Raw genomic sequence first — 14,704 nt, 5'->3', positions numbered from 1 at the left:
ACTGAGAGGGGATAATCTACCACAGAAAAACTTGTTGGTGTTCGGTCGAAACTGGAGTAGAACCCACGACCCTATATAACATATGCAAGGCGGCCATGCTAACCATTACACCACGGTGGCTCCCACATTGATCCATCTGATTACCACTTGATCTGACCGATGATGCATGACCTGGGTGATCCGCATTTTGGTTCTTATGAGGAAGCCGAAAATTGGGATTGAGTCCAATTTTTAGCTAGCGAAGAACAACACTTCGATTACTCAGTCTGTTACAAACTTTTTTTTTTGGGAAAAGACTTAAAAAAAATCCCGCATTTTTGCGGGACCTTGACTTTAAGCAGTATTGCTTACTGAAAAATGCTTGTTTTTAAAGAAGTTGATCTTCAAGTTGTATTTTTTAAGTGTACCAAAATATTTTCCTCACTTCATTTCGTCTACACAATGACTGTACTATTCGTCAGTTCAATTTTACTAACGTGCACGTCTCTAACTTGCACAAAAAAAGTATCTCCAATTTCATATTTTCAAAAGATTAATGGATTCAATTAATTTTTTAATTGATGTCGGAGATTAAATTATCAATTTCATGATTGAAACAATTTCAATTAAATTTTAATTGGATCAATTAGCTTCGTGATTGAAATGAACTTTTTGTTTTTTCTGTGTGTATGGAAATTCCCAAGAATGAAATTCACATTTCTTTATCCAACCCTCGTACAAATGGTATGTGAGAGAGGGAGCATACCAAAGAAATCAAATGCAATTCATACGAGAACAATCCGACGAGATATGGAAATATTTTTGATAAAGTAGAACGAGCATACCGGTGGGTGCTTAACTTTTCAATTCAGTTCAATCGGAACGAAGAAACGACAAACACCGCTTAAAAAAATAATTTCGTAAATATTTAGTTTATGTCACTGATTATAAAGTCAAAAACAAACAACCTGAGCAACAAAAGCAAAACAAAACAACAAAAACGTTTAAACAAGTTTATATCAATACAAACAATTTATATTCGTGTTAAATGGAAATTTGTATATAAAAATAAAATTTGACATAAACCTAAGAAAAGAACTGTGACAATAAATAAAAAACCGGATAAAAACAAAATAGCAAACAATTCAAAATTGCTATTAAGTTTGAAACTGAAAGTTAAAATTTGTCAAAAAAAAAAAAATTAAAGCACGCAGACAAGGGATTTAAAGGAGAGCCCACCAGAACCAGAAACAAAGAAAGAAACTCCCCTATTGCTCAAAATGTTCGATACCATCACTTCGATACCAACTATATTGGCCTATATCTTTATATCCTTGTTAGTGACAATTCTGGGTTTCATTGTCATCTATGTCAGCCATAAAATATATGTGACGATCTACGATAATTTACCAGTGGCCCAAATATCTTCATCATCACCTATAAAAATTACGGAAAAAATCAAAACTATAAGTCAACCCAGTGCTTTGGTGTGTGGTCCGATGCAAGGCCGGAAATCGAAAACAGGTTAAAAAAATTAACATGTATAACACCAAGAGACCAACAAAACTTCTAAATAATAAGGAAGTATACACAAACAAAAAAAAAATTCTTTCCTCCGGAATGAAATTCCAGACAAGCGAAATTGCTGTTTGTTGTAAATTATTTTCTTTAAGAGCCAAATAAACCCGAATTTATGACAAGCATTGAAATGGACTGTCTTTAATTTTGTTTTTATTTGCTTTTAAAGAAAATTTTTAATCGTAAAAAGTTTAGTTGAGTTTGTCATACAATTTCATTCCTCAAAATTGAAAGAAATTCTTCTTCTTTCAGTGTATATAGAATATTGAAATAGGATTAATTATATATGATACCAAATTGGTTGTAATTATAGCTTTATAGATATAGAGTTCTTTAGTCCTCGGAGATTTAACAAACTAAAATTCTTTTTGCAAAAATGTCATTTACACAGAAAAAAATGTTTTGTTCTCAATCGTGAAATCAATTTTAAATTGAATTTCTTCAATCACGCAACAAAAAAATTCTCTAATTCAAACACGAAATTAATTGATCTAATTAATTTTTTAATTGCTTCAATCACGAAAATGATATTGTCAATCCCAGAATTAATTATAAATATAAAAATACAAATAATTGATTTCTTCGGAACTTTCAATTAATTTTTTAATTAACAGAAAAAATAATTCTGATTCAATCAATGCATTAATTTGTCCAATTAATGTTTTAATTGAAATTTTCTTAATGATCAAAATACTATAATCACAGAATTAATGAGACATAAACTGAAGTATACTTGATTTAAAAAATTAATTGAAATGCTAAAGAATTTGCAATTATTTTTCTAATTGGAAGAAAAAAGAATTCTGATTCAATCACCAAATTAATTGATCCAATTAATTTTTTAATTGAAATTTTATCCTTGACCAGAATAATAGTATCAATCACAGAATTAATTAGATATAATACTTAATTTAAAAAATTAAATAATCTCTTTAGCACTTTTAATTATATTTTTAATTGGAAGAAAAAAATTTTGATTCAATCACGAAATTAATTGAATTAAAATTTCTTCATTGACCAAATCACAATTAATTAGAAATATAATAAAATATATTTGATTTAAAAAAATACTTGATTTCTTTGACACTTTCAATTTTATTTTTAAATTGACAGACAATTTTTTGTTTTCTAATTCAATCACGAAATTAATTGATCCAACTAATTTAATTGAACTTTCTTCATTGACCAAAATAATAGTACCAATTATCACAATTATTAGAAATAAAATAAATTATACTTGATTAAAAAAAATAATTAATCACCCTTATTCCTGAAGTCGCCCTCGCTTTTTGTCGTCTGTCGCTTTTAAGTCATCTCGTCATTCATTTTGTATTCCTGCCAGTGTTGCCAACTCCCCAAAGATGTTTTTATAGAACTTTTGTGAATTGAATTTTAAGAAGTTAAGGTGGGTATTAAGATCAAGTTTAGCTGCTAAAATAGTCATTTTTTCACAATTACAACTTCTTTAATAATTCAGAATTTCATCACGACCCAGAATATATATACTTTATGGGGTCTTAGAGCAATATTTCGATGTGTTACAAACGGAATGACAAAGTTAATATACCCCCCATCCTATGGTGGTGGGTATAAAAAGCACCAAAAGCACTAAATGAAAATGCCAGAAAGCACCAAGTTGGTGCTTTTTTTGAAAAGGCACCAAAAAGGCAATTTGGTGCTTTTTAGAAATCAAAAAGCACTAAATTTGGTGCTAAAAGCACCAAATTGGCAACACTGATTCCTGCCAAGTGGCGACGGCAACGACGACGATTACTTTTTGTACCAATTACAATACTCGGTAATAAAAGGCCGATATCACTCGGTAATAAAAGGCCGATATCACTCGGTAATAAAAGGCCGATATCAGCTGATGTGCAAAAAAAGAATTTTAATTTTTTCGGTTTAAAATATTTTTATTTCTGACGCAATTCTAAAGGTTGAATTACACGCCATGCCTCAATTCGTGAGTTGATGGAAGGGTTGATTTTTTCTGTTTGCGGCAGACTATTCGAGCTTTTGATTTCAGAGAGAAATTTCAACTCTTCAATCATCGGACGCATTGTACGCATTGAACGCATAGTATGTAATTCTACCTTAAGTCGGAAAATCAAGAAAATATATTTTATTTGACGCGGAAAAGATGTGGATATATATTCGAGGACCGTTAAAGCTTCCAAAACTACAAAAATGGCGACGACGCTGAGTTCATTGGCACAAGGATCATCGTGAGAGAAAACAATCAGCTGATGTGCAAAACTGAATTTTAATTATTTTCGTTTAAAAATGCTGTTTGTTTGTAATCCAATGTGACTTGGAAAATCAAAATAAATGATACATTTGACTCGGAAAATGATTTAGATATCTACATTAGGACAATAACAACATCCGGCATATACAATTGGAACGACGTTGACATTATGTGTCCAATGATCATTCAAAGTTCGACACAACTGTTAGCTAAGTTTGGTGCTAAGTAAATACATTGGAATACCAATTAGTGGCGACTGACGAAAAGCGACAAAAAGCGACGGCGAGGGCGACTTCAGGAATAAGGGTGAATATCTTCCGCACTTTCAATTAATTTTTTAATTGGTGAAATAAAAAAAATTTACTTGATTTTGTGTCTAAAAAATTCAATGAAATTTGTAATTGAAGCAAACAAAAAAAATAATTTATTTGTTATTATTTTATTTATTTATTATTATGATGAAACATTTTTTGTAATTTTATAAGAGTTCTTCTGAATTTTTGTATTGTAATTATCTTTGGATTTTCTTTGAGATTTAAGTCAATATTAAGTAATAAATAGTATGAATTACTTACGGACGAGATTTTTTATTATATGTTTAATTGGAAATATTTTTATATTCAATTAAAATGTTAACTAATATAATTGATATTTTAAAAAAGTAAAAATTTTCTATCATATTTTTGTAATTAACTTTATTTTTTAATTGGAACAGAAAGTCAGTTGCATTAGTTAATTTTTAATCCATTACGTTTTCAACTTCAATCAACTTGTGAATATTTGGGTGATACTTTTTTATGTTGTTTTTATACGAAGCGAAATTGTAAGAAAACTAAGTTTCCTTTTATAAAACTGAATATTGCTATAATTTAGTTTAACAGAGCATAGCAAAGATTAAGATTGAGAAATTATAGTTTGGATTACATAGATGTAATCAAAATGTGTTTCTTCTAAATGAAATTTTATAGAAGCAAAGGTACATCTTTCACAAACGAAATTTCTTAAAAGGTTAATAAGGTTCGCTAAATACACTTGCCTTAAATTGGATTCTATTTAATTTAAATAAAAACAAAATTTGGCAGAAAAAAATTGTTTGTGCACTCAAACAAAATTGGCAGAAGAAAATTTTGTTTGTGCACAAAATTACCTTGAAACCATCAGTTTCTTGAATTCAACAATTTCAGTTTCTGGACATTAAGAAAATTTCAAGAGAGCAGTTCAACTTTCAACAATGTATCTAGGGTTGTAGCAATCAAGTTTTTAGTTGAGTTTGATGATTCATTTAGATTTATTTTCATGATTATTGAAATTACAATGAAAACTTGGTTCGATTAATTGCATGATTGAATCCAAATATAGTACACAAAATTTTTTGGTAATTTCAAAGAAACAAATAGCTGCGTGGCAACTATATAACTATAGAAACTGTCCTGCAACCTTACATTTGCCTTTAAAGATTTTTTTTAAAGGCAATGTCTACAATTTAATTTCAAATAAAAACGAAATATAATTGCATGTATTTAATAAAGGCTTATTAGAGTGTCTTATTTTATAATTTATTTTCACAAGCACTGTCAATGTCAAGGTGTTTCATAATAATTAATTCTAATCGAGATATGATGACATAAAAAAATATAATGTAATAGGTTAAAGTATAGTTGTAACTTTAATCTAACGCATTCTACTATTTTATGCCATTAAATCTCGATTAAATTTGCTTGAAACAAACAAAACTTCTAAACAACAACCATCCACACGCACAGAAAAAACATGTTTGGACATGGTTGCCGCATCCATTTAATGCTTATTTAGAGTATGTAATTGTCGCGAAAACCATGTATTTTGTCTTTGTAAAAATAATTTTCGAGCGGAGAAAAATATATGTTGGTAATAAGCATTTAAATGGTTCTCAAATGCCGCAAACATGTTCTATTATTTAAATGATAGAATTTGAGACCATTATATGGTCAGGAAAATCATGTATCTGACCATTCAATTTTTTGACTTTTTTGCAGAGAAAAAAATATTTTTATAGTTTACGTATAGACATGTCTACAACCATTACATGGCCATAAAGACCATGTACATTGTTTTCGTGACCATTTAATTTTTTAATTTTTTTTCCAGCGACAAGAATTTTATAAAAACATTGAGCAGGTACACACGATTTTCATTTTGCGCGTCAGTCGTGTGTTGATTGTTTCTTGAAATGGACGGAGAATACGGAATTATTGTGTTTTGTGTTAATTTATTTATTCAGAAATGGCACGTGGTTTTATGTGAATGCAAAAAAGGAAAGTGTAATTCAAAAAAAAAAAATATACCTGGTTTTTGTTCTGCATTTTGATATATGGTTTTATTTTATTTTTATTTGCAGTTACATGATGTCTGCGTTTGTACATTTGATGGGCACGAAGTAAATATGGAATGATTACTTATTGTTGAAATTGAACCAAACTAGAGTGTGTAAAAATATGTGAAGTTTGCTTGCACGACATTATAAATACAAATAAACAATGAATTAGTTTATAAATAAATAAAAACAAATAATTAAAGTTGATTTTGTGTTTTCTTTTCTCAAGTGGCGTCCTTTTTTCGACGACGAAAAAAGTTTTTTCATAAAAATCAAAACATTTTAGGTTGTGACCATGTTCTTTTAACTAGAAGAAAAACATTTTTGACGAATAACAACATTTTAGATCGTGACCATTGTCTTTTAATGGAAACAAAATTCTTTTTATCAATATAATAACATTTTAGATGAGGACAATTGTATTTTTCTTAGAACCATGTTCACTGAGCCAACATGGTTGCAGGTTAAAATGTTACATGGTCGCCGCAAAAATAGCTGCTATCATATTATTTTGCTCTTCGAATATGATTGTGGCAATCATGTTTCTTCTCTGCGTGCACCTACCTATAATTGATAGCTGGAGGTATATTGCATTAAAACTTGATTCGATGAGAAAACTAGTTTTCCATTTCAATTCAATCATGCAAGTGATAAAGTTTGTACAAACAAATTTGATCTTGGTTATATACACTTAAAGAAATATACAATATTATTCAAAATAACGAAGAATCTAACGAAACTTTCCACTTTTTCAAAGTCTAAGAAGAGGTGATGGCCTCTACATTTGATTGATATTTATGCTCATCAAGTAACAGCGTTGCCACAACAAAATTTTATTTTGGACCAACATTTTTCCAAAATTGGACTTAACTCGTAACAGCGGACCATTTTCCCAATTAAAAAACAACAAAAAATAACATTTTAAAGTTTAAATTTTTACAAAATTTTACTTCTATCGAAAAATTTGTAAAAGGTTTGTTTCTATTCAAAATTTTTATTTCTATAGACAATTTTGTCAAAATTTCATTTTTATAGGAAATTTTGTCAAAATTTCATTTCATTTTGTCAAAATTCTATTTCTATAGGAAATTTGGTCAAAATTTCATTTCTATAGGAAATTTAGTAAAAATTTCATTTCTATAGGAAATTTAGTAAAAATTTCATTTCTATAGGAAATTTAGTACAAATGTTATTTCTATAGAAAATTTTGTCAAAATTTTATTTCTATAGAAAATTTTGTCAAACTTTTATTTCTATAGAAAATTTTGTCAAAATTTTATTTCTATAGAAAATGTTGTCAAAATTTTATTTCTATAGAAAATGTTGTCAAAATTTTATTTCCATAGACAATTTTGTCAAAATTTTATTTCTATAAAAAATTTTGTCAAAACTTCATTTCTATAGAAAATTTTGTCAAAATTTTATTTCTGTAGAAAATTTTGTCAAAATTTTATTTCTATAGAAACTTTTCTCAAAATTTTATTTCTATAGAAAATTTTGTCAAAATTTTATTTTTATAGAAAATTTTGTCAAATTTCATTTCTATATGAAATTTTTGTCAAAACTTCATTTCTATAGAAAATTTTTTCAAAATTTTATTTCTATAGAAAATTTTGTCAAAATTTTATTTCTATTGAAAATTTTGTCAAAATTTTATTTCTATAGAAAATTTTGTCAAAATTTTATTCCTATAGAAAATTTTGCCAAATCTTATTTCTATAGAAAATTTTGTCACAATTTTATTTCTATAGAAAATTTTGTCAAAATTTTATTTCTATAGAAAATTTTGTCAAAATTTTATTTCTATACAAAATTTTATCAACATTTTATTTCTATAGAAAATTTTGTAAAATTTTATTTCTATGGAAAATTTTGTCAAAATTTTATTTCTATAGGAAATTTTGTCAAAATTCTATTTCAAAAGAAAATTTTGTCAAAATTTTATTTCTATAGAAAATTTTGTCAAAATTCTATTTCAAAAGAAAATTTTGTCAAAATTTTATTTCTATAGAAAATTTTGTCAAAATTGTATTTCTATAGAAAATTTTGTCAAAATTTTATTTCTGTAGGAAATTTTGTCAAAATTCTATTTCAAAAGAAAATTTTTTCAAAATTTTATTTCTATAGAAAATTTTGTCAAAATTTTATTTCTACAGAAAAATTTTCTATAGAAAATTTTGTCAAAATTTTATTTCTATAGAAAGTGTTGTCAAAATTTTATTTCTATAGAAAATTTTGTCAAAATTTTATTTCTATAGAAAATTTTCTCAAAATTTTATTTCTATAGAAAATTTGTCAAATTTTATTTCTATAGAAAATTTTGTAAAAATTTTATTTCTATAGAAAATTTTGTCTAGATTTTATTTCTATAGGAAATTTTGTCAAAATTTTATTTCTGTAGGAAATTTTGTCAAAATTCTATTTCAAAAGAAAATTTTTTCAAAATTTTATTTCTATAGAAAATTTTGTCAAAATTTTATTTCTACAGAAAAATTTTCTATAGAAAATTTTGTCAAAATTTTATTTCTATAGAAAGTGTTGTCAAAATTTTATTTCTATAGAAAATTTTGTCAAAATTTTATTTCTATAGAAAATTTTCTCAAAATTTTATTTCTATAGAAAATTTGTCAAATTTTATTTCTATAGAAAATTTTGTAAAAATTTTATTTCTATAGAAAATTTTGTCTAGATTTTATTTCTATAGGAAATTTTGTCAAAATTTCATTTCTATAGGAAATTTTGTCAAAATTTCATTTCTATAGGAATTTTTTTCAAAATTTTATTTCTATAGAAAATTTTTTCAAAATTTTATTTCTATAGACAATTTTTTCAAAATTTTATTTCTATAGAAAATTTTGTCAAAATTTTATTTCTATAGAAAATTTTGTCAAAATTTTATTTCTATAGAAAATTTTGTCAAAATTTTATTTCTATAGAAAATTTTGTTAAAATTTTATTTCTATAGAAATATTTTTCAAAATTTTATTTCTATAGAAAATTTTTTCAAAATTGTATTTCTATAGAAAATTTTGTCAAAATGTTATTTCTATAGAAAATTTTATTTCCATAGAAAATTTTGTCAAAATTTTATTTGTATGGAAAATTTTTTCAAAATTTTATTTCTATAGAAAATTTTGTCAAAATGTTATTTCTATAGAAAATTTTATTTCAATAGAAAATTTTGTCAAAATTTTATTTCTATAGCAAATTTTGTCAACATTTTATTCTATAGAAAATTTTGTCAAAATTTTATTTCTATAGAAAATTTTGTCAAAATTTTATTTCTATAGAAAATTTTGTCAAAATTTTATTTCTGTAGAACATTTTTTCAAAATTTTATTTCTATAGAAAATTTTTTCAAAATTTTATTTCTATAGAAAATTTTGTCAAAATTTTATTTCTATAGAAAATTTTGTCAAAATTTTATTTCTATAGAAAATTTTGTCAAAATTTTATTTCTATAGAAAATTTTGTCAAAATTTTATTTCTATAGAAAATTTTGTCAAAATGTTATTTCTATAGAAAATTTTATTTCCATAGAAAATTTTGTCAAAATTTTATTTGTATAGAAAATTTTTTCAAAATTTTATTTCTATAGAAAATTTTGTCAAAATGTTATTTCTATAGAAAATTTTATTTCCATAGAAAATTTTGTCAAAATTTTATTTCTATAGCAAATTTTGTCAACATTTTATTCTATAGAAAATTTTGTCAAAATTTTATTTCTATAGAAAATTTTGTCAAAATTTTATTTCCATAGAAAATTTTGTCAAAATTTTATTTCTGTAGAACATTTTTTCAAAATTTTATTTCTATAGAAAATTTTTTCAAAATTTTATTTCTATAGAAAATTTTGTCAAAATTTTATTTCTATAGAAAATTTTGTCAAAATTTTATTTCTATAGAAAATTTTGTCAAAATTTTATTTCTATAGAAAATTTTGTCAAAATTTTATTTCTATAGAAAATTTTGTCAAAATTTTATTTCTATAGAAAATTTTGTCAAAATTTTATTCCTATAGAAAAGTTTGTCAAAATTTTATTTCTATAGAAAATTTTGTCAACATTTTATTTCTATAGAAAATTTTGTCAACATTTTATTTCTATAGAAAAATTTGTCAAATTTTATTTCTTATGAATTTTTTGTCAAAATTTTATTTCTATAGAAAATTTTGTCAAATTTCATTTCTATAGGTGTTTTTTTTTTCAAAATTTTATTTATTGTCAAAATCATTTTATATAGAAAATTGTTTAGTTCTTTAGAAAAAATTATCAAAATTTCATTTCGATAGACAATTTTGCCAAAATTTCATTTCTATAGGAATATTTGTCACAATTTTATTTTTTGTTAAAATTTTTTTCTATAGAAATTGTTGCCAAAATTTTATTTATATAGAAAATTTTGCCAAAACTTTATTTCTATAGGAATATTGGTCAAAATTTGTTTCTATAGAAAATTTTGTCAACATTTTATTTCTTAGTAAATTATGAAAAAAATTTCGATTTGACGAAAAAGGACCAAAAAGGCAACCCTGTCAAGTAATTAACGAAAAGAATTCACACGAGGTGAAATCAGGTGAATGGTAGCCGTTGAAAGGCAAAAATTGAATTTATTGTTAATTAATTTTGTTATATGCAATGGTATTGATTTTAAAGTCAAATTACCTTATTCTATTTACAGAATTTCTTTAATGAAAAGTATTTGAAATGTTAGAACTTTGAGTTTTATATTTTACAAAGAAAAAATTTTTACCTTAGTGTTTATATTATTAAACTATTTCAGTGTATAAAACTAACATGTTCTATGTCATATACAATATAGCATTGCGAATAACTATTATTTTGGAACCATGTTATTTGGCCTATATTATATTCAATATTCGATACTCGTTGCCGTTATGGTCATCTTCGAAACATCCAAGTCTGAATTGTTTAGAGTTTTCAAATGCAAATTTTACAAAATCATGGACATGGAATGGACACAATGATCCGAAATATTTGATTATATTCTTTGATAATTTATCTGCAATACCTACTACACGATATATACAGAGGCGTCTTAGTCATGATATCGCAAATAAATGAATTGGTCTGATAATTCTTGCTACAAACCATTCAAGATGAAAACAAAAAATTATAAAAGTGCTGTATATGCATATATACCGATATTTGTAATTAGATTAATAAAAATAATAAAACAACAAATTGAACTTAAAACAAGTTAAGATATCTAAAAAACTCGACAAGGTTGAGTTCCAAACATTTTGTTTTTACAAGAATAAATTTGGTATTGATTCCTCACCAAGTAAATTGATCCAATTTATTTTTTAAGTTAAATTTGCTTCAAATTAAGGTGAGTTCGAGTTTAGCCGCTAAAATAGAAAATAATTTTGTAAAAACAATTTTACAAACCTTATTGAAAAATTTTATTATAACTTGATGGGAAATGATCCAAAGCAACAGTTTGTATTTTATTTCAATTTAATTATTACAGAAAACTAACCGTGAAAAATGGATATTTTAGCGCGCTAATGCGAACTTAATACCGGCTTTTAGACATACAAAATATTCATGATTAAAAAAATTAATTGATTTTTTCAAAACTATCAATTAATTTTTTTATTGCAATATTTTAATTGAGGGAATCGATTATTTATTTCATTATTACTTATTTGTTTACAATTACTTTATTCTAGATAAAATAATTTTATTGTAATATCCTAAGAGTTTTTCTACGATTATAATTACAGTTGGATTATTCTTTGGATTTGTGTCAAAATTTATGAACCACTAAATAGTACACAGAAAAATATCATAAAAATATTTCCAACAACATAATCAAGTAAAATATTATCGAATGCTATTAAATGTTTATACAAATTAACACCTACAAAAAATTATTATAATTTTTTCGTTTTCAATTAAAATATTAATTATCTCAACATTTTTATTAATTTAAGTAATATGCCCCAATAAAAATACAATTGATTGTTTTGTTCGGATATAATTAGTTTCGGTACACATGCCAGAATCATTAAATTTTGCTTAAATCAAAACAAAATCCAAAAATAATTATAACTGAAAAATTCGTAAATAAAGCGTTAAATCGTATGAAAATTACAAGAACATTATGTCATGAGCTAAGCATAGAATCGGGCAGCACTCAGTGTGATAAGAAAGAAGTTCACCACGGACTGAAATATCGGGCTAACCTAAACGTAAAATATTTATTAATAAATAATAATACAATAAATTATTGATTACCTATTATTTAAAAAAATTAAAGTCAATTTTTAATTGAAGCAATTTAAAAATTAATAGAAAATGAAATATTAATAAATTTTTTAATAAAAAATTTCCAATCAGATAATTGATTAATAATCATTTTTGTAATTCAATTTCCCTTAAAAAACTATTTGGATCGATTTATTTCGTGATTAAATCAGAAACTATTTTATCTGGGTATAAATATATAGAAAATGAAATAACCAATATTTCAAAATTAAAATTTTCATTGAATTTTTAAAAATATTCGATTACAAATTTAATCGATTCAACTAGTAGTTAAAACAAAATCAATAATTTATACAATAAAATTTTTAATTCACAGAAAAAATATCAAAATATCTCCAATTAAAATGTTAATTGAAGTTAAAAAAGTAGTCAATAAATAACTGTTTAATCAAATTAAAACAAGTTTAAATATTATTACGTTTTTAATTCAAATATTATTTATCCCAATTAATATTTCAATTAAATTAAAATAATAATTCCAATTAAAAATATAATTGAAAAATTTATTGCGAAATAATTAGTTTTTATATACTTAATAATTATAAATAAATAATTTATAATACAATAAATTATTGATAGCATCTATGTAAAAATTAATGGGGTTTTGCAACCAATATATTAATAATAATTAAAGCAATTAGAAAATTAATTGAAAATGCCGAAGACATCAATTAATTTTTTAATCAAGTATATTTATTATTTCTAATTAACTCTGTGATTGCTAGTATAATTTTCGTGATTGAAGCAATTTCATATAAAAACGTAAGTGGGCCAATTAATTTCGAGATTAATTAGAAACCATTGATTACTATTGATACTATATTTTTCTTTGTTTGAAAAAATTTAAATTTCAAAATTAGTGAATTTAGTGAAACCAAAGAATATATTTTGGTCAAGGTAAACAAAAATGCACCCTAGCTAAAATAGGAAGTCATTTTAACAAACATTTTATCTTTCGAATAACGTATTTTAAGGAGTGTAAATATATATTTTTCGATCGCAAGTTTTTGTTAGAAATATACGTACATTTCAAATATGACACCTATGGATTTATGGAGAAAATATTTCCAAGTCAGTAGGTCAAAAATAAAAGAACTTTACAAATAATTAACATACCTTAAAAATATCCCAAATATTTAATAAATGCGTATATAAAACATTTTGAGAATTAATGCAAAAAATGCAATTAAGATATCTCAATACACTTTTATGGATAATATTATGATAAGATATAGATAAATGTATAAAGAAATAAATTAAATTTTTGTATATATTCGCCAAATATGCCTAAAATCAAATCGTCAAGAAATACCCACACATTTAAAATTGAAAAACTCACCTTATTTTGTTTTTGTAGGTCAGATAAAATGAGACTAAAAATAAATATTTCTAAGTTTTTAAAACCACACCTACACCATATTCCCATCACACTTCCGGTTATAATGAATTTCCAAACTATTTTGTGACATGGTGGTAATTAATGGGTTTAGGTGTACGTATATGTAATTTTTTCCTATATCCGTATTTCTGCATATATTTATCTTATTATTGTTTTATTGTATAATCGTTGTTTTGTTTTAAAAATGACAATAATTATAAAATATATTTGTAGATATATATAAATGTTTATAAAGAAAACAAAAAATATAAATACATATTCATCAAATATATTATACTGAAATGTGTCTTTTCATTATACCTGGAACAATGGCATTTTCATGCCATAGGCATTATGGTATTTCATTGGAGAAAATTATAGAATGGTGAAATTGCGGAATGTTACACTCAAACAATATGGCATAGTGTGTAAATATAATCATAGCGATAGGCGGTAGGCGAACACTTATTTACGTGTATTTCTTATGGGAAGCCCAAAATCCGCGACGGAATACCGTGACGGCTAGCGGCGTGTCGCTAAACTAAAACTTATTCTAACTCCTTGGCGAAAACTGGTATAGTGTTGCCATCGCTTATCAATTTTTTTTAACTCACCACTAGGAATTGCTGTTGCCTGGACACGTGTAGATTATTTTTTCTTGAAATAACTCAACAAATAACAAGCCATTGTATGTTTTTATTCAACTTCATTGTTTAATATTGTCAAAGCGTACTGTATTGACAACAAAAAACGCTAGGAAACGTGAAAAACTGAATTATTCGCCGTCAAGCTTATTGTATTTGCCGTTGCGGCAAAAATGTTTCGCCTACCGCCTATCGCTATGGTTATATTTACACACATAGTTCGAGGGGGCA

General features: G+C 24.7%; 1 protein-coding gene across 1 annotated transcript; it reads left to right on the top strand.

Moving 5' to 3' along the window:
• Window positions 1-846: 846 nt before the first annotated feature.
• Window positions 847-12,839, top strand: LOC142233639 (uncharacterized). The gene is made up of 2 exons (XM_075304638.1): window positions 847-1,503; window positions 10,980-12,839. Exons 1-2 carry the CDS (start codon window positions 1,260-1,262, stop codon window positions 11,240-11,242), a joined length of 507 nt encoding a protein of 168 aa, XP_075160753.1. The 5' UTR covers window positions 847-1,259; the 3' UTR covers window positions 11,243-12,839.
• The last annotated feature ends 1,865 nt before the right edge of the window (window positions 12,840-14,704 follow it).

Source organism: Haematobia irritans, chromosome 4 (assembly GCF_050003625.1).
Source record: "Haematobia irritans isolate KBUSLIRL chromosome 4, ASM5000362v1, whole genome shotgun sequence".
NCBI classification, from domain to species: Eukaryota; Metazoa; Arthropoda; class Insecta; order Diptera; family Muscidae; genus Haematobia; species Haematobia irritans.
The sequence above is the reverse complement of the archived record's forward strand: the minus strand, read 5'-3'. Positions and strand labels throughout refer to the sequence as shown.